The sequence below is a fragment of the Oryza glaberrima genome, chromosome 1 (genome assembly GCF_000147395.1).
Source record: "Oryza glaberrima chromosome 1, OglaRS2, whole genome shotgun sequence".
NCBI lineage: Eukaryota > Viridiplantae > Streptophyta > Magnoliopsida > Poales > Poaceae > Oryza > Oryza glaberrima.
This window is the reverse complement of record NC_068326.1, coordinates 28,577,528-28,604,007: the sequence shown is the minus strand read 5'-3', so window position 1 is coordinate 28,604,007 and position 26,480 is coordinate 28,577,528. Positions and strand designations below refer to the sequence as shown.

At 44.0% G+C, this 26,480-nt stretch overlaps 3 protein-coding genes and 1 non-coding gene across 4 annotated transcripts; 3 read left to right on the top strand and 1 right to left on the bottom strand.

The window, feature by feature from the left end:
* Positions 1 to 234: 234 nt before the first annotated feature.
* On the top strand, positions 235 to 1,418 carry LOC127760493 (uncharacterized). The gene is made up of 2 exons (XM_052284760.1): positions 235 to 329; positions 646 to 1,418. The coding sequence occupies exons 1-2, from the start codon at positions 273 to 275 to the stop codon at positions 1,141 to 1,143; spliced, it is 555 nt and encodes a 184-aa protein (XP_052140720.1). The 5' UTR covers positions 235 to 272; the 3' UTR covers positions 1,144 to 1,418.
* Positions 1,419 to 7,747: 6,329 nt separating this feature from the next.
* On the top strand, positions 7,748 to 8,518 carry LOC127760489 (uncharacterized). The gene is made up of 2 exons (XM_052284757.1): positions 7,748 to 7,873; positions 7,983 to 8,518. The coding sequence occupies exons 1-2, from the start codon at positions 7,817 to 7,819 to the stop codon at positions 8,364 to 8,366; spliced, it is 441 nt and encodes a 146-aa protein (XP_052140717.1). The 5' UTR covers positions 7,748 to 7,816; the 3' UTR covers positions 8,367 to 8,518.
* A 3,917-nt stretch (positions 8,519 to 12,435) lies between these two features.
* On the bottom strand, positions 12,436 to 12,508 carry TRNAK-CUU (transfer RNA lysine (anticodon CUU)). The gene has a single exon. It is a non-coding gene; the product is annotated as a tRNA-Lys (tRNA).
* Positions 12,509 to 12,587: 79 nt separating this feature from the next.
* Positions 12,588 to 25,169, top strand: LOC127770809 (golgin-84). The gene is made up of 21 exons (XM_052296604.1): positions 12,588 to 12,764; positions 13,083 to 13,163; positions 13,243 to 13,292; positions 13,375 to 14,013; positions 14,112 to 14,174; positions 14,265 to 14,342; positions 14,473 to 14,676; positions 15,640 to 15,696; positions 15,787 to 15,861; positions 15,948 to 16,019; positions 17,167 to 17,229; positions 17,312 to 17,410; positions 17,624 to 17,701; positions 17,948 to 18,016; positions 23,239 to 23,286; positions 23,379 to 23,474; positions 23,569 to 23,645; positions 23,799 to 23,844; positions 23,929 to 24,027; positions 24,119 to 24,163; positions 24,354 to 25,169. The coding sequence occupies exons 1-21, from the start codon at positions 12,737 to 12,739 to the stop codon at positions 24,414 to 24,416; spliced, it is 2,130 nt and encodes a 709-aa protein (XP_052152564.1). The 5' UTR covers positions 12,588 to 12,736; the 3' UTR covers positions 24,417 to 25,169.
* The last annotated feature ends 1,311 nt before the right edge of the window (positions 25,170 to 26,480 follow it).

Genomic DNA, 26,480 nt, shown 5'->3' with positions numbered 1-26,480 from the left:
TAGTCTGTAGTCTGTACACTTGGCCGCCTTTTGTCTCGGGCAGGGGCGTGATCCGAACACAAGTTGCATTGCACCTGTGTGCATCATTACATCGGTTCATCCCCCTTGCAGCAACCCAGCCCTGCCGGCCGGTTCTAGGGACGGTATCTGGTAGGCTTGCCCGCTTCCTCATTCTGCCTATATATACGCGTCCGCCCGCGCCGGATAAGCAACAAAAACTTCATTTTAGTTCAGGGTATCACGGTATCATTACCTAAACTTCATTTTAGTCCATGGCGTTCATGAGTTCAGCTAGCGAAGAGGAATCCGCTGGTCTCAAGGCCCCCACGGTAATCTCCCCTCCTGAGTCCTCCAATATACACGCTACGTGCAATCGTGCACAGCACAGTGCAGACCACACACGTACGCCTGAAATGGAATTAACTGTTTAATTATCGACTAATCTTTGAAACTCACGCACGCCTGAAATGGCATGTACTAACGAATGGGCCAACAATCTACTAGTCTTGCAACTCATTCTTTGAAACTCACTCACGTACGTCGTCATTTCTTCGTCTAATCTTTGAAACTCACTCACGTCGTCATTTCTTCGTCTAATCTTTGAAACTCACTCACGTCGTCATTTCTTCGTCTATGGATTGTCAGGATGCGCGCGTGATTCGTCAGCGCTATGAAGGCGACGGGCCGATACTCTCGGACGACGCGCTACTGCCAGCTGATCCAGGCGCGGCCGCCGGCGCAGCGGCGGAACAACAGCAGCAGCAGGATGAGGCACGGAGCGTGCGGTGCGAGTGCTGCGGGGTGGCGGAGGACTGCACCCCGACGTACATCGGCCGCGTGCGGGAGCGGTTCGACGGCAGGTGGGTGTGCGGCATATGCGCGGAGGCGGTGAGCGAGCTGCGGAGGCGCGACCCGGCGCTGGCGGTGCGCGAGGCCGTGGCGTCCCACGCGGCGCTGTGCGCCGAGTTCAACGCCACCGTGCGCGTCAACCCGGCGCTCTGCCTCGTGCGCGGCATGCGCGACATCGTCAGGATCAGCTGCCGCGGCCGGAGCGGTGACTCCGCCTCGCCGTCTGCAGCTCCCGGCGGCGGCGCCGGCGCCAGGATCGGCAGGACACGAAGTTGCGCGCTGCCGTACGTTTGATCGCGTCGCAGGTTGCCACGTAAGCGATACGTGCGTGACAGACCGACGACAGCCAGTATCGCGCCAGATGTTCTCTGATGAATGATGCTACTAACAGTCTAATTAACACGAAGTACAGTCTACTGATCGACGTGAACTTAAGTTGTGAATTGTGATAGCCTATATATATATCGGGATTAGACCATTGAACCGCTTTCAGGTTAACTCAAAAGTATCTCTAATTAATATTGTAAGGTTACTGGCGGTCTGGCGGATCGTGAAATCGTGATATATATCGACAAAAGACATCTTGATAGCTCAAGTGCGTGTCACCAATGTAATAATTAGTTTGTCAACATCTCGATCGATCGGTATGTCAGATAACAATAATTTTGTAGATTCTCGTTAACCATAGAATGATGTTTAGTCTTTGAGGACGTACTAGGTATTAAAAGATACCAAACATGATCCATTAATCTCTGAAAATCGGATGAGCTAAGGAAAGTCGGTACCAGTAAGCATCCCTTCCCACCTGTACCACTCTCTTTTTTTGTTCAAGGGGGAAAAGACTACTTTCTTCTTTAGTCTCTTGACCGATCGATAGCAGCTCCGGTTGCGTGCAACAACCACCCCACAATGAGATCTGACAGCCGGCTAGCTGTCGCCGTCGGGGCAATAGATTCGGGCGAGGGCAGCGGTGGAAGGCCTCCTCGAGCCTGTAGACGAATTGGAAACAAGCACGACGAGGAGGAGGCCACGATGATAAGCTCAACGCGTCGGATGCCACGGCCTTATGGACGGCGGCGAACTCGGAGGAGGTGGGCTGATGGGTGCCGGAATCCATTCCTAATACTTCCCGACCTCCTCGAAGACTGTGGGAACAGGCGGCGACTGCGTTCGGGTCATGATGGCGCCCTTCCTAGTTCCCTTCTGATGGCGCCCTTCCTAGTTCCCTCCTGATGGCGCCATTGCTTCCTCCCTCTTTTCCAGTCTATTCTTGGCAATGTCGCTCCTCGTTCATCCTCTTCGATCCGCTCTCGCTGCCACCGCCTCCTCCCTACTCCCAACGACGTTGTCTCCCCTTTGCTCTCTCACTCGGGCGCGCTGCCTCCCCTTCACCCCCACCACCAAGGCCATCATGCAGTAGCAACCGCGGATTCAGGACCTACCTAGACACTTCCAATGGCGGCCGGGGTTGTGGCAGCTGTCGAAGAGGAGAAAGGGATGCATCCTGGCATCCATTAGATATTTTTTGCAGCTGTCTATGACAGACAGGTCTACTTTTTGTTTACTTCCCATGACAGACAGGGCCCACTTGTCGGATCCATCTTCCTCGTTTCCTCTTCTTCGTCAGCTGATCTACCAAGCTACCCAGGGCCAGGCCTAGGCCAATGCCATAGGTGGGAAATCCTTTCATCTCTTGCACCACGCACATCCTTATCCAACTATTTTTTATTCTCTTTCCACTCTTCCTAATCTCATCATCTATCAATCCCAAAGCCATAATCTCGAGCGTTAGGCGAGTTCCATAGTGCCACTGTCTGTGTCTCTTCTCTAACCCTATAACCCACCTGCACAGGATAGCACTCTAGTGCACCGCCTCACCCTACATATATCCATGCATGATTGGAAGTAGAGTATGCAAAAAAGTATAAAAGCATGGCAACTTCGCTTGGTTGAGCAATTGGACTACAGGCCGGAGAAACGAACCGAACTGCAAGGAAGAGCGGCGGCATGGTGACCTCATATCTGTCTCCACCACAATGAGAGGAGGGAGGAGACAAGACAACAAATGGTGACGCCTACGACGAATGGAATCAACCGAGAAAGGAGCGTTGTGACCTCGATGCAACGGACGAATGGATGATACTTCGATTTCCAATCACACTCCTAACAGATTGACGGCCATATGTGAATGGTATTTGGTAGTACCTCCTCAAGAATGATAAAAATGTTCTTATTAATACATGCTATATCTATAATAGTATTCTAGGTAGTTTTTTTTCCCTAATCAAACTAGTATGATTTTGTAAGAAGATCTATAATAGTATTCTAGGTAGTTTTTTTCCTAATCAAACTAGTATGATTTTGTAAGAAGATACTACCTAGCTGTTTATTAAGATTTTGGAGTCTATATATATCACACAGCTTTTTTAAGTTTCAACCTTTGAACAAGGATCCAATGTATATGAGCAACTACTACTACTTTTGGGCCTCAATTTGACCGGACCAACCCAATAGTGCTCACATGGGCTGCAAAAAAAAAAATCATAACGGACCATATTTAGTTTTTTTATTATTATCTTGTAGTTACGACCATAACTATAGCGTAAATTGCACTAAGGTTACAACCGTAACTAGTAACTAGAATGCAGTATTTTGGCTATGTAAGCCTGTAACCAACGTTGTTGGCTTGCTCAGTTGGTGAAGTAATATGTACAGTATTATTGTAGCTCGATCTCAATGCAATCCTACAATCAAGAAATCGAAAATTTCGTAGCACGAATCTCAACACAATCCTATGATAAGAAATCGATATGTTTCTAATAAATAATCTTGCGGCAGGTTTATAGCGAAACCGTTTGGAGAAAGTTGTAGCATGAACTCAACACAATCCTACAATAAGGAGATCTACAAATTTCTAACAAAAAGAAATTTGCAATAGATTTATAGCAAAACTGTTTTGTAATTGGCAGTCATTTGACATGCAACCTCTAAAATATTTGCCTATAACATTTTTTTAAGGAAAGGTCATCGAAATAAATTTCATTATCTATTATATACTAAAAGTCCATTAAACTTCCTACAAACACTCTTAAGCTGCCATGTGGCATCCTATAATCGCTCTCCAGCCGCCACATGCCACTCTAATAAAATAGAAAAAAAATCTGACCATCAATTTTCATTTAAATTGGTGGACCCACTAATTTTGATCGGTAGATTTATCTTTGCATGAAAACATAATCTCCGTATGTCCAACGTACCAATGTACGTATGATCCCTCCGCGGCTTACGTACTGACCCCCGTTTCCTTTTTTTTTCTTTTTTTTCATCCCCATAAAAATTGAAATAAAAAAAATTATGGGCCTAAAAAGCCCATCAATCTACTAGATATAGCTAGCTCTTCCTCTATCCTCTCCTAATAAATAGTCCATTAAACATCATATATAAATTTCTAACCATCCATATAGCACTCTTAAATTAGAGAAAATCTAAAAAGAAATAAAACATTCGACCATCGATTTACTTTATTTTAGGTTATTAGATATATCTTTTTCTTAAGAAAAGCATCCCAAACCTCCCTCCGTGCTCATAAATGTTTCTAAACCACTCCGTGACACTTCTAAATTAGAAAAAACCATAAAAGTTTAAGAACAAACCATCTAATCATTGATTTCACCTTAAATCGACGAACATATCATATAGGTTGTTATTAGACTTATATTTTAAGAAAAACTACCAAACCTCCTTTCCTCCCTCCACGCCCCTACAATGTTAAAGACTTAAAGTATATTAAACATCCTATAAATATTTCTAAGCCACTACGGGTCTTTCTTAAGTTAAAAAAATCATACAAAATTATAAGAAAAAACAAAACATCCGATTGTTGGTTTCGACTTAAACATCCAACACATTATTTTAGATCATTAAATAAAATAATTTTTTAAAAGAAAAAAGCATTCCACCCTCCCTGTCCCCATGCGGTGTGCGTCATTCGATTTCTCTTATTTTTCTATTTATGACAAGAGAAAAGATAATTGAAATTAAAATTATCTTTATGGGAAAAACCACAAATGGACCTCCACATATCAGGTCTAGCCAGCTGTCCCACTGCCCCTTTTCTTCTCTTTCTCCTCTTGCTAGCACTTATAGGAACAATATAAATAAAATAATAATAACATTTTAAGTCATACAACTTATGATATGTTTAAACTATTATATTTTTTTAGTGAAATCAATACTTCAATATCTATATTGACTATATTTAAATGCTAACAAAAAAATATATATTCCGGACCCACATCCATTCTGAGGCCTCCACTAAATAAAAAAAATATTAAAATTCATTACTAAAAATCAAAATATCCCATCTTAATTTTTAATAAAGCCGGTAGACCCATTACTTATATCCCATTAGACAACTAACAACTTTCTATCAATTTAATTAATTTCTCTCAACATGTATATGGGACTATTTACCAATACAATTTCATTTGGATGCTTTTATCAATAAATGATCATTTTAGGAGACCACATTATATATATGATTTATGAAGTCACTAATAAATTAGAGAAAAATCTTTGAATGATATCAATTTTTATGTCATAATGCGTACCCCATCTAGCGTTAATTTGTTATAGACAACATTTTAAAAATAAAAATGTGCTTAGTTGAACATCATAATATTCGTACCAAGCATGTGGGTTGCACCAAGGAATCTTAGCAGTGAAACAACCATAATGTGTCCTTACCAATAGAGTGAGTCAATTCCAAATGGAAATTAAAGACCATGTTCATTTATTTCTTTTTGGTAAAACTTGCTATGCTACATCGTAAATTCTTAACTTTTAGCGTAGAATAGTCTAGCAATGTGTATTTATTATTGTTAACAGCGGAATTTGAATTATATGACCTCTATTTTAATATTTCTTACTCATTTGAAGAGAGATAATTTAGAACATATGACTTTTACCCATGTTAGGTTGTAGGCTCAACCCACATATATTTTTAACCCAAATTGAAGAGATCAAATCATTTCAAAGATGCTTCATAGAGTGGAATTCTCCAAAATTTTTAAAAATGGCTAGAAAAAAGAATTCAGAATTTATGTAGTTTTTTAAAAATAATCGTTGGGTTTAAAACCCATTCTAAATATAAATATTCAAATATTTTATTAAGACTAATAGAATGACCATATCTAAAATTTCAAATAGAATCTAACAGAAAAATTGGACTTTTTGGCAGGGATAAGATATCCCCGTGGGGAGTCGAAATACTCAAAATTTTCTCATAGAAACTACATCTATTGTTTCGACATAATATTTTCTTATAAATTGAAAACTATACAGTTTCAAGTAATTTTACTTTAGAATTTATATGCTGCAAGGGTAATTAGAAGAAAACCATAACCAATGTTTCTAGCACATTAAATAAGTTCAATTATAATTTGGATATGGTAAAAGAATATTTTAATATAAAGTCACCCATACATGAACATTCGTAATTATATTAAAGAAGGTGCACGCGCATGTGCGCGGGCTACCTTTCTAGTTAAGAAGAAAATCTCAAAGATAGTTCCTGACTTTGTTTTGTCTTAATGCTACTACATTCAAGCCCCACGAGCTGTGCGAATGCAAGGCTGCGAACGGCTCTGGGCCGGGAACAGCCAGATCACGGCAAGGAAGCGTGACCCGCGCTGGTCGCGATTCGCGGACGTATGCACGCAGCCGCAGCAGCATCGGTGAGGCGGTGATCCACGCTCCACTATATGATCTGCACAGAAAGTCCGCACGCCGCACGCATCAGGTGCACTTGCGCGACCGGCCTTGACGGGAACAGCCAACGAGTGCACTGTGCAGCGTAGTCATGTCTACTGAAACCGAGGTCACGTGTAAAGCAGCAAGCTGCGACGGCGACCGATCGATGCCGCAGCCTCAATAGTGGCATATAATCCTGCTCGTTACGTTTGATGGCCCTCTACAGTGGCGCAGTAGTTTCGCCACTGAAATCAGGAGAAACCCAGGTATTTGCTTCGCTATCATGGCACGGAACTTTTACTGTTGTGGCCTGGTTCAAGTTAATCTCGTGATTTTGTCAAGTTGTTTCTATGTGTGACGGTGCTTTTTCTTATGTGGGTCATGCAAATGATAAGGCTTTCTTGACATAGATTTTTTCTCTTTTAAGAACATGATGAAGCACTTGATCATCTGCACTCGCGATAGTTCGTTATGAATCTTACTCTGCTTTACTACTAGTACTACTTCAGCAAGAGAGTGCTCACTCAGAAATTTGGCGCACGGTAACCATGAAAGATCCATCGATCTGTTTCTTTCAGACTTTCAGTGCAAATTTTGCATCTATTCAAGTGATGCCACTTCACCCGCCCAGTCATCAGGTGCCTCTGTCCGAGTCATCTCACTCTCATCGTTCCCTACAGCGCCATGCAGGTCCTAGCTGTAGCTGTCCTATTTTAGCCTTTGCTCCGGAACAAGTGAAACGTGAAGTGAGTTAAGTGACATGACCGATGATTAAGCTGGCTGGATTATACGATGGATTGCATCCACGCGGTGCGCCCGCAGAATTAATCTACGGCAGATAAAACTGCCGGCCGGTCGTCCCCTGTTTCTGTTTCCGGCAGCATGCTGTCACGGGCTGCACGATCTTCACATGTAACACGTACCGGGTGGCTGATAGAATAGCAGAACCAAGAGGCTCTCTGCCGCAACAAAACTGAATTCACCTGCCAATCACGGGGCGCGATCTCGACGTCCTAGGATGGGCATCGGCCAGGGGCTCCTGCACTCGACACGCAAGGCCCTGACGGTAACACCTGAAAACCGGGTCTATAAATAGCCGAGGCGCGCACACATGTTCCTGGCAACACAGGCAAAGCCGTAAAGTGCATCAGACTCATAGTGGAACGGACTAGTGATTAGTTGGCAGAGCCCGGAAGATTCGACGACCGATCAGACGATGATGGGGTATACGGCGCGTTTAGTTGACGAGGAAGTCGAACTCGAGGCCCATACGGTAAGTGGTAACCATGCCATTCTAATTATCCCACTGCTTTTCCGATCCATTGGCATGGATACCGATCGTGCCGTGCATCGTTTGTGATCTACGGGAGGTGGATGAGCAGCAGCAGCAGGAGGAGGCGCGGAGCGTGCGGTGCGAGTGCTGCGGCATGGCGGAGGATTGCACCCCGGGATACGTCCGCCGCGTCCGGGCGCGCTTCGAGGGGAGGCTGGTCTGCGGGCTGTGCGCGGAGGCCGTGAGCGAGCGGCGGCGGCGCGAGCCGGCGCTGACGGTGGGCGAGGCCGTCGAGTCGCACGCGTCGCTCTGCGACAGGTTCAACCGCACCGTGCGGCTCAACCCCACGCTGTCGCTCGCGCGCTCCATGCGCGACATCGCAAGGACCAACTGCCTCAGCCGGCATCGCTCCGCGCGAGCGGATGCCTGCGCCGCCGGTGGCGCCTCCAAGCAGATCGGCAGGGTCGAGAGCTGCACGATGCCATACGTTTGACGGTTCGATCGCCATTACACCAATATTGTTGTACTCAATTGTATAGGTTACTGTTGACTGATGTTGCATCTAAATACAGTATTCCACTAACAGAATATGTGTAACTTTGTACATGACGTATTCAATCAGGTTAAAGAAATTTCGCTGATTATATTGGTATGTCTGGTTCGAAACTGCTATCTTGAACGGTATCACGTAGCCCTTCAACCATTCAACGGCCACCATTCAACGGCCACGAAAGAGTATCACCAACCGTCGTCCTATTTCATTCCCAAAACTGATTTTAAGGGTTTTTAGTAAAAAAAAAAATCAGATCCAACAGATTCCCAAAAGCCTTGCACTAGTTTTGGAGTTTCCATCTCCATATATTTCGTTCTATGGATTTGAGGGTGAGAGAGCGACTCACAATCTCTTGTCTGCGCGTTCTCTCTCCTTCTCCGCGCTTCTCTCCTTCCCGCGCGAGCGCCGAATTTTTCTGTAGGGAGCATGCGGGTCATGGTGATATCTTTTTGTGTGCATGGAAGGAAAAAAAGGAAATTTCTGTTGGTAGTTTAACAGAATAGTCCACTTTTAATTATTGGGATTGAATTTAGGCTATCTCTTTGAGGAATGAGTTTTTTTACTTCCTATTTTCAGTTTAGGAAACCCAAAATTCAAATTTTGGGAATAGATTATTGCTAATCTGTTGGTGATGCTCTAAGGGCTAGTGCAATAGTGGAAAATGTACCTACTATTAGCCGCTGACATAAGCTCTTTTTGCATTGCTGGAAGAAAAAGGGAGTGGAGAGAGAGAGAGAGCAGCCGTCAACTAAATTAATGACGCTTGTGGACGGGCGCCTAGACACGGCATGCATACGATGGATACTGTGATAGGTGAAAAGAATAGGTGAGAGATAATTAAGGTTGGCCCACATAGAAAGAGCATCTGTGATTGGTCGATAGCCTAGGAGAGAGAACCAAGGTTTGTCCACATTGAGAGTAGAGCTCACTTCCTACTATTAGTCCATCTTAAAGCTAACATATATAATGGATTAGCTATAAGGTTGGCTACAACTTTCTTCTCCTCTCTCTATCTCTCACATATGCATTTAATGTATTTACCTGGGAGTTTGTGTTAAGCTAGCTCTTGCATGAGAGCCAACATCCTTAATATTTTGTTATCTCTCTCCTCCACATAAGTTTATAGTAGGCTTATAGCTCACTATTATACTTGCCCTGAAAGAAAATTTAATGACTCAGTTAAATTTTATATTATCTTTAATGATATAGAAATGACATGTAAGCATATAATAGATGGCTGCTTACTCTCTTATTAAACTCGCCCTAAGAGATGCTGCCAAATACGGCCGGGGCCCGAGATAACAAAAGGGTGCGCTGGAGACGGAGGGATATGATGGGCCGACTCGTAAAAGAACCTCCCACCTAATAAATTAACAAATCCGATTAACAAATGTGAAAAATCTAAGCAGTATGCAAAAATATAGCTATTTTTTAAACGGGTCTCTTAAGCATCCGCACGAAAAAATATATTTTCTTAAGGTCCGCTCCAAAGTTTAAGTTACCTCCTCTTGTCCCTCTTAGCATTTTAATTTTTTTTCAAGCTATTCTTATCTCCTCAGCTCCTCTCATCCCTCTCTTCCTCATACTCTTCTCTCTCACACACACTACTCTCTCTCAGGCGCGCGGCGGTAGTCAGAAGCACGATGGGTGGTGGGCAGGAGCACGGCGGCCAGCGGGCACCCCACGCGTCGAAGGCGGCGAGGGGCGACGGTGGCCCTCCTCCGCCCGGATTTGGCAGCGAACGCGGGAGGAGCTCGACGGCAGCAACGACGGCCCTCCCTCGCTTAGATTCGGTGGTGGCGGCCGTCCCCCACCCGGATCGGCAACGGGCGTTTTGCGATTTTTTTCCTGGTTTTATTTTTCTATAGGGACAACATTCACACCCACACGTGAAATCAATTTTCACGTGTGGGTGCGTCACCCGCATGGAAAAATAACGATTCTCGTAGACCCTTTCAAACAGACGGGATGAAGGTCCGCACGTGAAAATTACTTTTGGCCCGTATGTTAAAATTGTTTTTTTACTAGTGCACGTGGTTAGCATGAAAATCGTATGGTTATCGCGAGGTATATCTAATTTTAAAAACTTTACCATACATGATAACCACACGGTTTTGTAAACCCTTCCTGATGCCCCCTTTTTGTTTTTCTCCACTACTATCACCCCACTAGCTATTGAACTCCTGCATCATCCTAGTCCTGTTTTTTCACCCTTCGAACCTTTTCCCGTCTGTTCGCATTTTTGTTGTTGCAGTGATGTGCCTTATTTCCAGTTACCAACCTTTTTTTGTCTGTTGTTTGTTTTGCAGGTAATTGTCATGGTGATTATATTGGCACTGTATATTGTTCTTGTAACCATTTGTTTCAAGGGTATGACGGTCTGGCCGGGCAGCTATTGGAACAACCATCTTAATCACGCCTTGGTACTTACTGACCCTCTAAGGGCAATGCCAGTTTTAAGGGACATCTACATAGAAAAGTTTGCAATGAACCCTGCAACCTACCGTCTGGAAATATGTTAAACTATCAAATCAATGTCGCTGTATGATAGCAAGAACACCTTCTCTGTTAAGGCGCCTGATTAATCTTAGAGCATGTGCATTGTTGAATTTAGAGAGGGTTCTATAGGAGAGAGAGAAGGTGATAGGGCCGATTCTACACATTGCAAGATTCTCCCTGTTGAATTTAAGCATAGTGACAGGCATCAGTGCTAGTGTAGAAAAAGTATATTGGACCCGCATGTCAGATATCATTGCTCCCAGAAATAAAGTGGCCAATCTCTATTTCTTTTTTTATTCACGTGGGTCCCAATTTGATCGGCCTGAGCTTCGCCACCTCAACGCCAGGGCGTTTGGTACTGACCTTCGGCTCTAGTACACCTTCACCGCGAGGGGGCGAGGGGCTAAGTCCCCAATCTCAGCGCCAAATTGCTTGGTGTTGAGGTCGGGTATGTTATCGTCAGTGTGGTCGGTGCTGAACTTTGTCATGTGTGCAGTTTGGCCGCGCCTCCAGGGCGGAGCTAGAGTATTGGGGGCGGGGGGGGGGGGGGGGGAGGGGGGGTGCCTAGGAACCTGATTAAGAAAAATTTATAGCTATACCTAACCTATTTTAACCATGTTTACACCCCTCAATACAAATTTAGATACCCACATTAGTTTTAACTTGATATAAAACAGAGTAAATTAAACAAGTGACACCCCTATACGCCTCTACTCAACGGTTGGAGACGACTGTCAAGACTTTGTTATGTTAAACTAAGTTAAAATAAAATTTATTTGAATATACCTTTTTTTTCTTAAGTTCAGTTCAATTCTTATAAAATTTTGCAAAATTTGTACTACCCCTGTACTTAAAATAATGTCATTTCGAAAATCAACAAAAACTCCATTACACGTATTTTACAATTGTTTTTCCAAAGTATATATCTATAAAAAATTAAAAATACAGCCATAGCTTTTTAATAACCTGAAATCGAATGCACGGGCTGTAAAACAGGCGCGCCAATAAGCACGTTTATTTCCTACAGTAACTTAAAACTGTTCTCATCCTTTTGTTTATATGAATGAAAATACAGGTGGGCATTATCCCAAAGAGAGAAAACAAGAAGTATCATTGAAGGATTAGAAAAAGGAAAGCAAAAGAATTATTGCTCAAAAATAATCACTGCTCAAAAAAGTGCAACGATATTTGTTACACGAGCTCAAAGAAAGATTATACTCCCTCCGTTTCATCAAAACAGAGGAAGTAGAAAAAAAAGGAGCGAAAGAAAAATTCCCCGCAAAAAGAGAGGTGGGCATTATCCCAAAAAGAGAAAACAAGAAGTATCATTGAAGGATTAGGAAAAGGAAAGCAAAAGAATTATTGCTCGAAAATAATCACTGCTCAAAAAAGTGCAACGATATTTGTTACACGAGCTCAAAGAAGGATTATACTCCCTCCGTTTCATCAAAACAGAGGAAGTAGAGAAAAAAAAGGAGCGAAAGAAAAATTCCCCGCAAAAAGAGCCACACGCCCACCGTGGGGCTCGAACCCACGACCACAAGGTTAAGAGCCTTGCGCTCTACCGACTGAGCTAGACGGGCTTCTGAATGTGACACACGAACTAGTTTTCTCATCGCTGACCAAACCGAGCGACCGGTTGGATCCGTCCCCCGCCACCACCAACCCGTAGTAGTACCGCCATTAGAACCCCACAGCCTTGCCGCGGCCGGAGATCTCACCAGCCAATTCATCCATCCATCCAAGCTCCTCGTCACTCGCGCCGGCCCACACCCCTCCTCCCGGCTGGCGGCGATCCGGCAGATCCCGCCATGGCCTCCTGGCTCAAGGTCGCCGAAGGTGCGCCCACCTCCTCCTCCTCCTTCCCCCCTCCTCCCGATTCGCCGCCCAGATCCACCGCTTCTCCGCGACTGAGATCTTGGCGCTTGTCCCCCCTCTACTCTCGTGCCAGCCGTTTACTCGATTGCTCCTGGAGCTATAATGCCAGTCGCGAAACCTAGCGAACTAGCCTTGGCGCTGTGCTTTGTCCGATCGTTTTGGCGCGCCGCGTGCATTTGCACCCAATCCGAACCCGTATCCGTCTTGTTGCTTGCTTGAATACGCTATTGGATGTTGGTAACGGGGAGCAGTACAACTTACCTGTTTTTTTTGTGTCAGACTTGCTTGAAGTTGTCGACCGGAGGGCGAAGATTGTGGCTACCGAGTTGTCAGATGAACAGTCTAGCCCTCAGCCTTCAGGTAGTTTTCTCCTTGGTTTAGTCAGTGCATGGTTTGCTGCTTAGAGAGCGAACTAATCTCTAATTTTTGTTTGGTGAAGGTTCAAGCAGTCAAGAAGGTCAAGCGAAGAAGGGAAAGCTGAGGGAGAAGGTCGTGACTGAGTATCCTCCTTGTGCATACAAAATGTGCTTGGGAACCAATGGTTTACATTTTGTGCTAATTTGCATCGCAGGGTCCATTGAAGCTTGCAACTGGGGATGCTGGTAGCAGGACGGCTGCTCAGAAAGAGAGGAAGAGTAGGCAACCACCGCGGGAACGGATTAAGATTGAGAAGATCAGGCCTTCGCCACCTGTTGATTCATCAAGCGTCGATGCTAGTGCCAGTAAACCTGATGTCTCCTCAAGTGATGTTAAGGGACTGGATGATGATGGTGGAGCAGAGAAAGAAGAGAAGGTCGTCGTTGATCGTAAGAATGATATAGGTGCAGAGGTTGTTGATACTGAGGTTGAAGTCCAATCAACAGAGAGAAGTGCTGAGGATGCAGCCATTGTTGTGGATGGTGCTGCAGATTCTGGAAATTCAGAGGGTGCTGCTGAAAGCTCTGCTCCTTCCGTTCCAGATGAAAGATGTGAGCCAAGCATCAGTAACCAGGATGCTGAGATCGTTTCAGCTGTTAATTTGGAGGAGAAAGACTCAGCTATGGAAGTTATCCATGAGAAAAATATCAAGGAAGTACCAGACACACAAGTTTCTGGAAAATCCCAAGATTCCAAACGAGAGGGTTTGTCTGACTCACCGGAGAGTACGGAAAATCAGCAGGAACATAAGCTTGATTCTGGTTCTGTGAAAGACCAAGACCAACTTGAGGAGGTAGGTTGTGGAAAATTGTAGTAATCCAAGATATCCTGCATGTTATGTGTTCTCTTCCGCACAGCTGCACTATACCATGTCTCGCTGGTCCTTGACAGGCTCGGGGTTTGTTAAAGAATGTTGTGAAAACTGGCCAATCAAAAGAAGCTAGGTTAGCTCGGGTAAGATCAGTATAAGTTTGACCCTGCCTGTTATCTATGTTGTGGCTAGTTCATATGCTGACTTGTAGATTTATTTGTTACTACCAATAGGTCTGCGCTGGACTTTCATCCCGCCTCCAGGAGTATAAATCTGAGAATGCACAGCTGGAGGAACTTCTTGTTCAGGAGGTCAAATCATCTTACCAACGTTCTTTTCGTTACATTTTCTATTAACATTAATCTCATATGTTCTATAATTTTTGACGCTGATATGTTCTATAGTTGTTTTCTCTATGCATTAATGTAAAACACTTAACAGAGAGAGAAATGTAGCTCATATGAAGCTCATATGAAGCAACTACAGCAAGAATTGTCAATGTCGAGAGTAGAAGGTTCACGAGCTGAATCTAACATGGTTGATGCTTTGACTGCAAAAAACGCTGAGATTGAGTCTCTAGTTAAGTCACTGGACTCTTGGAAGAAAAAGGCAGCAGCTTCAGAAGAAAAGCTTGCAGCTTTACAGGTTTCATCTTTTATTGCTCTTCTTAGAAATTTCTTCATAGTAGCCATGTTACTACTACTAGGACCAAAAGGAAACTATATGTTGTGTCCTAGTATCATTTATCATAAATCCATAATATAGTTCATTTTGTAGTATGGGTTCCATCAACACTTTTCACACTTTCCTGGTTCTTTTGTCGTTTTAATAGCTTAAAATAAACTAATGCAGTGCTTACATTTTCTTATGTTTGCTATGTTAAGTACATGTTTTGTGTTGTGGCTGTCTTGATCTAATTGTTATTGCTTTGTAACATGAGCTTTCTTTCATCCAGGATTTTCTTTTTTATATGTTCTTGTCTTCTGTTTTGACATTGTTGGCAACTTGGTTGCTGCAAACACTGTAATCATTGGCTGTAGCTTCTACTGAAGCAAAGGCCTGATTTACCCATTATCTAAAAAAAAAAAGAGTACCCTTTTAAATTTCTTGAGAATAAGGTCTGAAGATTGGCATACTCAATTATTTGGAATAAGATGAATCTGGAAATTTCACAGTCATTCCAAGAATTCAAGATGTGGATTCTTGGTGCTTTGATATCATCCACTCTTGCATATCTTAGATTCTTCTAGGTCATGATTGCAATTTAGCATAACAAAATCATGGAAAATCTGCTCCCTAGCTGTATTTTAGGTCTGAGAGTTATGAGGTTCATCTGGTTTTGTTCCAGTGTGGGCAGTGGCGAGCCATCAAGTCTAAAATGCATGTTTTTTTTTAAAAAAAAAGAATATGCATGTAAATGTTGTTAGATATCACTTTAAGTCTTGCAGTTTCTCTCTGCAGCAGTTAACTTAATAATATGTTATTTTCTAGAAACATACCTTAAACGAAATGGCTGTCCAGTGGTCTTGAACATTTGTTGTGTTTTATAGCTCAGTCACACAATTGATGCTCTCAGTACATATTAATCTCATTGTCTGTTGAAACCAGGAAGATATGGATGGTCTCAAGAGGAACCGTGAACTTACTGAAACTAGGGTCATCCAGGTTAGTAACAAAGGTTTCTTCGAGTAGAAAATTCTGTCCCCACATTTTCATACAGGTATATTACCTTCATATGTGTTGTTTACTCTTTAGGCTTTACGAGAGGAACTTGCTACGGTAGAGCGCAGGGCTGAGGAGGAGCGTATTGCACATAATGCTACAAAGATGGTAATTTGTCAAATTATATTCTATTTGCTACATTGTTTACTCATTGTTTTTTCTGTTTAGTTTTAATAGTCTCTACTATAATGCAGGCAGCTGTTGAGAGAGAAGTCGAATTAGAGCATCGAGCTGTTGAAGCATCAAATGCTCTTGCTAGAATCCAGGTAATTTTACAAGGTATAACTACCAGGCATGAGCAAAATCTATTTTGCTAGGATGTCAAGTTATATGGCCGAAAAAAAAATCAACACTAACCAGAAAATTGCGTAATGGTGTTGAGCAGATGTTTTGTTCTAGTTAATCTCCCATGCTTGACACATTAAGGCTGCGTTCATTCCTTGTGTCTGGGAACTAATCTCCGCGCACGCAAAACAGAGCAACTCAAATAATTAATTACTTTATTAGCCATAATTAATTAAGTATTAGCAGTTTGCATATAGAAACTTTTTGCAAAAAACACACCGTTTAGCATGCATGCGAAAAAACGAGGGAGATGAGTTGAGAACTTGAACAAAAGAACACAGCCTAAAGGACCATATACCTTAGCCAGATTCTGTTATTTTTCTACAGTTACTACTTCCTCCGTTTCACAATGTAAGTCATTTTAGCATTTCTCACATTTATACTGATATTAATGAATCTAGATAGATATATATGTCTAGATTCATTAACATCAATGTGAGAAATGCTAGAATGACTTATATTGTGAAACGGAGGGAGTAGCTTATTACATTCTGGAATAGGAAGAATGAGTACTCTTTGAAGTGCATTAATATGGTTATTCCAAAACATATCAGCATGTGTTGTCTACTCAGCTCCTCACTGGTTTGTTTGTTTTGTTCTCCATAAGCTAAATTTGATTATTTTTTTTCAGTATAGGTTGCCCTTACAGCAACTTGCACTTTTCAACTACCAACATGAACTAATTCAACATTCTAAAGGGCCTTAACTGTGATTTGAAAGATGGAGACGTTATTTACTTATTTTTATTTAAGAGTTTTATCCTTAAAGCGAGGATCAGAACAGTTACTGTAAGAAACAGTAATTCAGGACTTCAGATAGAAAGTTTGGCAACTTATATGTTTCCCATGATGTGCGCCATTCAGCATCTATCATTTTGATCTATTTCCATCAAATCACACAGCCTTATACTTTATAATAAGCTAATTTGTTTATATTCTACTAAAATTGTATTTCCATTGATCTCTAACCTTCCAGCACTATCATTGCTCTGGATAAACTGTTGCAGTTTTTATCGTGTTTATAAAAAGATAGCAAATTTAGTATCTCTACTGTTTTGTTGCCGTCCAGAGAGCTGCTGATCAAAGCTCATCTAGAGCAATGGAATTGGAACACAAGGTGGCTGTGCTTGAGGTAAGTTATTTTTAATATTTCGTGTGAAATGTGAACTGGTTTGTTTGTGCTAGTCATTGTCAGTACTCTGGATATGTCATAGGTTGAATGTGCATCGCTGCAACAAGAACTACAGGAGATGGAAGCTCGTAATCGCCGTGCTCAGAAAAAGCCTTCTGAAGAAGCTAATCAAGTTATTCAGGTTAGAATCAAAGCGCCTCATGTTATCCACAGCTTGATATTGAGCTGTGCTTTTAGCGTACTCTAGTTCAATTTGAAATGCTCTTTGCACAAGGGAAATATAATTGTTACTTACCCTGCAAATCGCTAACTGCATTTTTTGAGTCAAGTTATATCCTGAAATATAACATTCTGGGTATTTGTTCTTTTCTTACCACTGCGGTTTGAAAAACAGATGCAAGCATGGCAGGAGGAGGTTGAGCGTGCACGCCAAAGCCAAAGAGAGGCAGAAACCAAGATATCATCTTTGGAGGTACTATTATTTCATAAGATGCCAAAGAATAATAGAGAATTATATCAATTCATGATGTTCCATTGGATATGCATAGCTTAAATTTGTTAAGTTGCAACCAGGTCAAGGTAATAGAACTGGTAATATGCTGACCAAGTACATTGGAGGATATTATATTACAATATATTTATTATACATGGCATAGTAATATATAATGCTTTACCTTAAGAAACTTGTTCATTTTACTAATTTATGTTTGTAATGTAGGCTGAGTTACAGAAGATGAGAGTTGAAATGGCTGGAATGAAACGAGATGCAGAGCATTATTCCAGACAGGTGAACTTGTCTCGCTGGTCATTGATGTTATTTTGTTAACACTAGCCAAATTATTGTTGCAAATATTGGACCTTAGATTGAATGGGCCAACTGGGCCAAACAGGTATACACAAAGCTCAATACAAATATGCAGAAAGCACCCTCAAGAAGGGAGTAAATACACAGCTAGCTATACAATACATCTAACACCCCCCCTCAAACTCATGGTGGATCAACCATACTGAGTTTGGACAAAAAATAACTATGCTGAGCTCGAGTTTGCGCCTTCGTGAAGAAATCTGCTAACTGAAGCTCTGAAGGAACATACTGAAGAGCCACAACCTCATTTTGCACCTGCGATCTCATGTATGAGGCATCAACGCCGAGTTTGGTTAGCTCATGCTTCACTGGGTCTCGAGCAATGCTGATTGCACCAGTACTGTCCGACAAGAGTGGAGTCGGGGGAGAGACAAAAACTCCAAAATCCTCCAGGAGCCAACGCAGCCAAGTGATCTCAGCGGTCAAGGCTGCCATAGCTCGTAACTCAGCTTCTGCACTTGAACGAGAAACTGCAGTCTGCTTTTTGGTCTTCCATGCAATCAGAGAGGAACCAAGAAAGACACAATAAGCAGAGAGAGAGCGACGATCAGAGTGGTCACTAGCCCAAGTCGCATCAGAGTACGCCTGAAGCTGCAATGAACTGGAGCAAGGGAAGAAAAGGCGACGGGAGATAGTGCCACGAAGATATCGTAGGACACGAAGAAGGTGAGTGTAGTGGAGCTGAATAGGGGCAGAAACAAACTGACTCAGAATGTGAACTGAGTGAGAGATGTCAGGGCGAGTGACGCCAAGATAGACAAGACTCCCAACAAGGTGGCGATAGCGGGTGGGATCTTGAAGAGGCTCACCATCATTGGGCCATAGATGTATACCAAGCTCCATAGGAGTGTCAACCACACGCTTATCAGTGAGGCCCGAACGAGCAAGGAGATCCTGAATATACTTCTCTTGGGAGAGGTAGAAACCAGAAGACGTGGAAGAGAACTCAATCCCAAGAAAGTACCTGAGAGGACCCAAATCAGACATCAAGAATTGGTCACTAAGACGCTTCTTCACAAGATTAATGAACCGAGAGTCATCACCAGTGATGATCATGTCATCAACATATAGAAGAAGAAGGGTCCGACCACGAGAAGAAGTGTGAACAAAGAGAGCAGGGTCATGGTCGCTGGCTTTGAAGCCAATATCAGTGACAACTGAGGAGAAGCGCTCAAACCAAGCACGAGAGGCCTGTTTGAGACCATAAAGAGAACGACACAGACGAAGAACCATGCCATCAGGGACAGAATACCCAGGAGGGGGCTGCATATAGACCTCCTCATGCAGCTCACCATTGAGAAAGGCATTCTTGACATCGAGCTGAGAAATGGACCACTGACGAATAGAGGCAACAGCTAACAGGGTCCGAATGGTGGTCATGTGAGCAACTGGAGCAAAAGTCTCACCATAGTCACGACCATGCTCTTGCTGAAAACCACGAGCTACAAGACGAGCTTTGTACCGCTCAAGAGAGCCATCAGAGCGAGTCTTTATCTTGTAGACCCACTTACAAGTGATAGGAGTGACGTGAGTAGGTGCAGGAACAACATCCCAAGTCTTGGTACGCTCTAAGGCAGCAATCTCCTCTGCCATCGCCTGTTGCCACTCCTGGTGGGCAATAGCCTCTCGGTAAGTCGTGGGCTCAACAATAGCCGCAGCAGTAAAGCCATACTTAGGCGCAGGCCTAATAGCATGGCGATCACGAAGATCATACCGAGAAGCAGGAGCAGGAGCTGGTCCAAGGATAGAGGGAGAGGACAACTCAACAAGGGGTCGTGAACGACGAGAGTAGTGCAGCGGAAAAGGTGATAGCTCATGTGGAGCATCTAAAAGAGTACTAGGAGGTGGTGATGGTAGTATGGGTGATGATGGCATCGGCGAAGGAGGTGGTGACAGTGATGGAGATGGCGTAGAAACCAAAGGGAGGTGTGGTGATGGAGACGGAACTGGTGGTGGAGAAGGAAAGGACCAATCCGGAAGAGTCAAAAAGGAGATAGACTTGACAGTGGAGGACTGATCACAAGTGGAAGAGCGAGGATAGTAAGGACGAGACTCATCAAATGTGACATCACGAGATATCCTCATGCGACGAGCAACAGGGTCATAGCAACGATAACCCTTATGCTCAGTGCTATACCCAAGGAAAACACACTCAACAGACTGGGCAGTCAGCTTGGTACGCTCACGAGGAGAAAGAAGAACATAACAAACACAACCAAAGCATCGAAGATGACTGTACCTAGGAGGTGTACCAAATAGGCGCTCATAGGGAGTACAACCATGAAGAACAGAAGAAGGCTGTCGATTGATAAGAAAAACAGCCGTGGAGACAGCCTCAGCCCAGAAATGAGGCGAAAGATGCGAGGAGATCATGAGGGCACGAGCAGTCTCAAGAATGTGACGATGCTTGCGCTCAGCAGTGCCATTTTGAGCATGAGCACCAGGGCAAGAAAACTGGGGAAGTGTTCCCTGCTCAGCTAGAAAACGGCGATGGGCTGCCGAAATGTACTCACCAGCAGAGTCAGCACGAAAAACCCGTATGGAAGAATCGTACTGAGTGCGAACCATAGTAGCAAACTGCTGATAAATAGAAAGAAATTGACTACGAGAAGACATGAGGTAAATCCAAGTAAATCTCGAATAGTCATCAATAAAGATCACATAATAGGAATGGCCACCTTTCGAAACAAAAGGAGCTTGTCCCCATACATCAGAGTGTATAAGATCAAAAGGACGCTGAGACTCTGAGGCACTGGAAGAATAGGGGAGTTGCAGCTGCTTGCCAAGCTTGCAACCCGTACAATGTAGAGCGGTGTCTCCAGAAACAGGACCTAAGACCCCACTACCAATAAGTGTGGATAATCTAGCACCGGATAGATGACCTAAACGACGATGCCACTGAGCAAAAGTAGTAGTGGATGAAGTAGCTAACGCTGAAGCAGTGGAACCGACTGACTGGCTGGTAGAAGCATCAGAAGGGAGATGTAGCCAATCAAGCTCCCAAAGACGCTGAGAGTCATGGTGCCTAGGACCAGTCCCCACCAGGAGCCCTGTGCGACGATCCTGGACACAACAAGAGTCGGCCTCAAATATAATCCGACAACCATGATCAGTGATCTGACCAGCGGACATAAGCTGCATGGTTAACTTAGGAACATGAGAGACAGTAGGAACTCGAAAGGAAGAAGTAGAAAGTGTGCCACGACCAACAACAGGAAGTGAGGTGCCATTAGCTGTCTGAACTGTGAGAGGGGTATCAGGAGGACTCATAGAAGAAAGATGTGTGGAATCGGGTGTCATATGGAAGGAAGCACCAGAATCAAGAAACCACAAGGACAATATACCTGAAGAGGATGGAGGTGGTGGTGGAAGACTAGAAGCCTGAGCAGCAGACCCATGGGTGGAGGTAGAGGCTGTAGTCATAAGACGACGAAGGAGCCTTACAAGCTCTTGCTCGGTCGATGTGATCTGCTGAGAGCTTGACTGAGAAGAGCCCTGTCGAGAGCCCTGAGAGGTGCGACGACTCTGATCTCTCTTCTTCTTGTAGCACATAGAGGCGGCGTGCCCTGTCTTGCTACAGTACCCGCAAACAATGCCTGAAGGAGTACTAGGAGCACCAGCCGCAACAGGTAAAGGTGATGGCACCACAACAGGCTGGGCAGAGACATGGACCTGAGAAGGCAAGCCCTGTGCAACCAAGACAGAGGTGGACTGCTGTGCAATGCCTATACCAGCCTCACGACAACGAGTCTCTTCAGCCCGTAGCTCAGGCAAGGTCTCCAACAATGAAGGTCGAGGGCGTCGTGCCAACAGCTGAGCTCGAACAGGCTAACTCAGGCCTCAAACGAGACAAGAACTCATAGAGGCGAGTGGTCTCAGTCTGGACCCTCTGGCGCTGACAACAGGTACAAGTGCGACAAACATCAGCGCCCTGTAGGTCCATTTGACGCCACACCGCAGACATCTTGCGAAAGAACTCATCCACAGTGGCATCAAGCTGACGAAGAGATTGTGCCTCATTCACAACGGCAAGAAACATGGCATCGTTGCGAGGCTCGTACTGCTGGCGAAGACGGGTCCACATCAACTCAGAGCTAGCAAGGCCCGCAATGTCGAGTGATATGTCAACCTCCATGCTCCCAACCAAAATAGCCTTGGCATAGGCCTCCTGCTCTAACCAAGTCTCATATAGAGAGAGATCTGTCTGATACGCCTCCATAGCAGCAGCAAGATCATCAAGGAGACCACGCTTAGTGTTCTCATGAGCATCTGCCGGGATGGCAGGCTCAGCAGGCAAGGTTGGACAAGGCGGGCAAGGCCGATCGCCGATGAGGTTGCCCCACAACCGCTGGCTGCACATGTGTATCTGCATATGCAATGCATACTCCCGGAAGTTGAGTCCGTTGAAGATGACCGGAGGCTTCGGAAGAGAAATGGCACCCGGTTTTCCTGAGGGCGGCGCCATCACAGTAGAGGTAGTAGCTTTAGACGGTGGAAGATGAGGGAGAAGCAGGCGGCGGCAGCAAAGGCAGCGCCCACCCGTGGCCGCCCGCCCGCTAGCAGGAACGGCGGTGCCCGCGAGCAGGGCAGGCAACGCCCGCGAGCAGAGGAAGGCGACGCCCGCAAGAGGGGCGGTGACTCCAGTTGGCGTGGCGGCGACCCCAGGCGGCGCGGCAGCGACCCCAAGAGGCAGAGGCGCGGCGGCGACACTGGCGGCGCGGCGGCGACCACAGGCGAGGTCGCAGGGCAGAGGTGGCGACGCTCGCACGAGAGAGAAGAGGGATCCAGTTGCGTGAGAGGAGAGAGAGAGCTTCACGACGACGGCGGCGGCCAGCGGCGGATCTGGAACCCTAAACCATATGCTCTGATACCATGTTGCAAATATTGGACCTTAGATTGAATGGGCCAACTGGGCCAAACAGGTATACACAAAGCTCAATGCAAATATGCAGAAAGCACCCTCAAGAAGGGAGTAAATACACAGCTAGCTATACAATACATCTAACAATTATATGGGTTTTTCATGTTTGTGTTTAGATAATCGAACATCTAGCTTGGTTGATATAACTTCTGCAGTAATTCAGCTTATTACCAGATTGTTCTCACAGGTCGCATTTATTTATGTAAACATGTCTTATTTTTAGGAGCATGTTGAACTGGAGAAGAGATATCGTGAGCTCACTGACTTGCTGGTATGCTATGATTCAAATCATTGTTCTTTTTTTACCTTTGACATCTAGATTAATAAGACCAAGTTTATTTATGTATGGATCCATTCTTCCAGTACCACAAGCAAACACAACTAGAATCCATGGCAAGTGAAAAGGCTGCACTGGAGTTTCAACTGGAGAAATCAATAAAGCAGTTTCATGAAGTGCAGGTTCCTAAATTTCTTTCCTTGTCATAATGTTCTTGCTGCAATCAATTTCATCTATATGTTCTTATCTTACTCCATTATGTTCTCCATGTGATAGATGGAAGCAGAAAGGAGTAGAGTTGCTCGCAGATCAGCAACAGCATGGGAAGAAGATGCTGATATCAAGGCACTGGAGTACGTTCACCATTTCTCTTTTGTTCTGAACATCCAGGGAAACAGGAGCAAACCTTCTGTTCTCAATCACACCTGATGATTCACATAATGTTTAAAATGGTCCTTATATTTTCAAGTGCTGTTGTCTTAGACAATTAAGTGTACTATTTGCAGGCCTCTTCCTCTACATCATCGACACATGGCAACAGCAAATCAGCAGGTATACATGACCAATGGAAATCTGAAGGGCTGCACCCTGAATATTGAATTTTATCTTACTTTCCTTGCATATTCTGTTTTCCAGTTACAAAAGGCTGCGAAGTTACTAGATTCAGGAGCTGTACGTGCAACTAGATTTTTGTGGCGTCACCCCGTTGCTCGAGTCAGCCTTCTATTCTATCTGGTAAGAACTGCAAAGATTTTACTTCCTGTATTCTTGCTTTTTTAGCATATGAAGGTTGATCTATAATTGAATCCATATATCTCTGTTCCAGGTGTTTGTGCACTTATTCTTGATGTACTTGATGCACCGCCTGCAGGTCAGCTATGTTATACTGCTATTTGCTTTTGTGTGCTTTGTTTATCTTCATGCTTGGGTCATGTCGTCATGCATTTTGTTTATCTTCATGCTTGGGTCATGTCTTCATGCATAGAACATTTTTTAATATCTCACTGACGCACAAAGTTCTTTCCCCTGAATAATCGCGACAAATGTGTTTGAATGTACAGGATTTTGCATCCAGAGAAGGTCCGACAGCCATGGGGGGGTTGGCCAACTCAGATTTGCCATAGCCTTTGGGGTACTCCTCTTTCTGTCTGATTCAAGCATTGCTTCCTGGCGCTCGCTCTAGACGCTCAAGGTCCCCCCCCCCCCCCCCCTGGTTTGATGCAGTATTAACCCCCCACAGTTTTTTTTTTTTTTTTGCCTTCATTGTTTCCTCCCCTTTTGTAAAGTCATGTTCTTTGCTTCCATGGGCTACAATCCATTCTTTCACACTTCAGGAGTTCATTATATTGATCACAGAATGTACAACACTATGGATAGCTTGACCCAATATACCATGCAATACAAACCTCTTGAGCCAATTCTTGCATCAAGTTTGTAGTGCACCGCACTGCACTGCTGCCCACCCGGTGCACGGTGGTTTAAGCGGCTGACCTGATTGTAATAACAATTCAAGCGTGTGATGCACTGTGCATTGCTGGATTGCACTGACCAGTTGGTAGGAAAGCAAGAGGGCTTTGGGCATGTGAGGGGTTGCACAAGTGTCTGTGTGGCTCCTCACTGGTCCCCCAATCTGTGCGTGTGGGTGTAGCGAGACTGGGCATGTGATGCTTGGAGTTGGAGCAGTGAAGCTAGCTGATGACAGCTTGAGGCTTTGGACAGCCAGGAAGGCCAGGACCTGATCATCGTTTGCGCCTTGTACAGTTGTACTCCAGCACACAACGGACAGCCATGACAGTCAGATATCCTCGCTCGCCCTGACCTGCTGATCAGTGATGATCTGATAACAATTGCTTCTGAACAGTTGCTCCCCGTTGTTCCAACAACGTAGGGCATGTTTGGAAGAAAGTCACAGGATGCCAAATATTTATTGGTAAAATGTGGCACACCATATTTCCTGCGTATGCTTGCTAAATTGGGTTCCACAGGTCACGCTCTTCTCACTCAACTACCACAACCACCATTCCATAGGCTGAGAGTCTCTATTGTAACGGTATTGCCGTTATAGGCTTATAGCTGCCGACATGTGAGTTTCATCCTCATATGAATCCACACGATAATGCCAGTAGCAACAGTCATTATGGCCCACTCTCCAACCCCTCATTCGATGAGGGGAATTAGTCTTTTTCCCTTTATTCTTCTTAACTTCCACAGCAATACGCGACGAGCACTTCTTGTTTAGATCCATTTGGAATGGCAAATGGCAAATGACAAAAGTTTTGGTAGCAAAAGTTTTGGTATTGTAAAAGTACTACTTGGTGTTTATATGCATCCTAAACTTTTGCTATTCTAGCACTAAAGTGAGATAGAGAAAGAGAGGAGTGGTCCCAAAGCACTTTTTGGCACAATTTGCTACTATGAACTAGCAAATGCCAAATGCCAAATTGCTAAGTTTTGCTACTAGTGTTTAGATCAAAATGGCAAAAAGTACTTCAAAATGGCAAAACTTTGCCATTTTGGAGGATCTAAGGGCCTGTTTAGGGCATGTTTAGATCCATTTGGAATAGCAAATGGCAAAAGTTTTGGTGGCAAAAATATTGGTATTGTAAAAGTACTAGTTGGTGTTTAGATGCATGTTAAAGTTTTGCCATTCTAGCACTAAAGTGAGAGAGAGAAAGAGAGAGGGAGTGATCCCAAAACACTGTTTGGCACAATTTGCTACTATGGACTAGCAAATGCCAAATGCCAAATTGCCAACTTTTGCTACTAGTGTTTAGATACAAAATGACAAAAAGTGCTATAAAATAGTAAAACTTTTGCCATTTTGGAGGATCTAAAAAGGGCCTAAATAGGGCCATATGATGTTCATGTTGTGGGATTGTTCTATAAACAACAAAACACTAGGAAATTAATCAGTTACCCGCATCAGTTAGTCAACAAGTGCTATTTAGTTATCGGAGCTCACATAATTATTCACAGAAGAAAAAAAAATACTATTCGACGATTCTCATTACATATTCACACTATCACAGAACTGGATAGTTCAACCAACGCCAATTACATGTATAACATGATACCCTAATTAATTTAGAAAGTCACTGATTCAATAATGATGGCAGAATCAATCGCATTATTACATAACAAGGGAACTAGATATGTATAAAGTTTTTCAACCAACTCCAGTTACATAG

What these genes read in the sequence shown, in the direction of transcription:
- LOC127760493 (XM_052284760.1), top strand. Translation starts at nt 273, where the DNA reads ATGGCGTTCATGAGTTCAGCTAGCGAAGAGGAATCCGCTGGTCTCAAG. An exon ending in CTGGTCTCAAGGCCCCCACG is followed by an intron (nt 330 to 645) that starts GTAATCTCCCCT and finishes ATGGATTGTCAG; the next exon opens with GATGCGCGCGTGATTCGTCA.
- LOC127760489 (XM_052284757.1), top strand. Translation starts at nt 7,817, where the DNA reads ATGATGGGGTATACGGCGCGTTTAGTTGACGAGGAAGTCGAACTCGAG. An exon ending in TCGAACTCGAGGCCCATACG is followed by an intron (nt 7,874 to 7,982) that starts GTAAGTGGTAAC and finishes GTGGATGAGCAG; the next exon opens with CAGCAGCAGGAGGAGGCGCG.
- LOC127770809 (XM_052296604.1), top strand. Translation starts at nt 12,737, where the DNA reads ATGGCCTCCTGGCTCAAGGTCGCCGAAG. An exon ending in CTGGCTCAAGGTCGCCGAAG is followed by an intron (nt 12,765 to 13,082) that starts GTGCGCCCACCT and finishes TTTTTGTGTCAG; the next exon opens with ACTTGCTTGAAGTTGTCGAC. An exon ending in GTCTAGCCCTCAGCCTTCAG is followed by an intron (nt 13,164 to 13,242) that starts GTAGTTTTCTCC and finishes TGTTTGGTGAAG; the next exon opens with GTTCAAGCAGTCAAGAAGGT.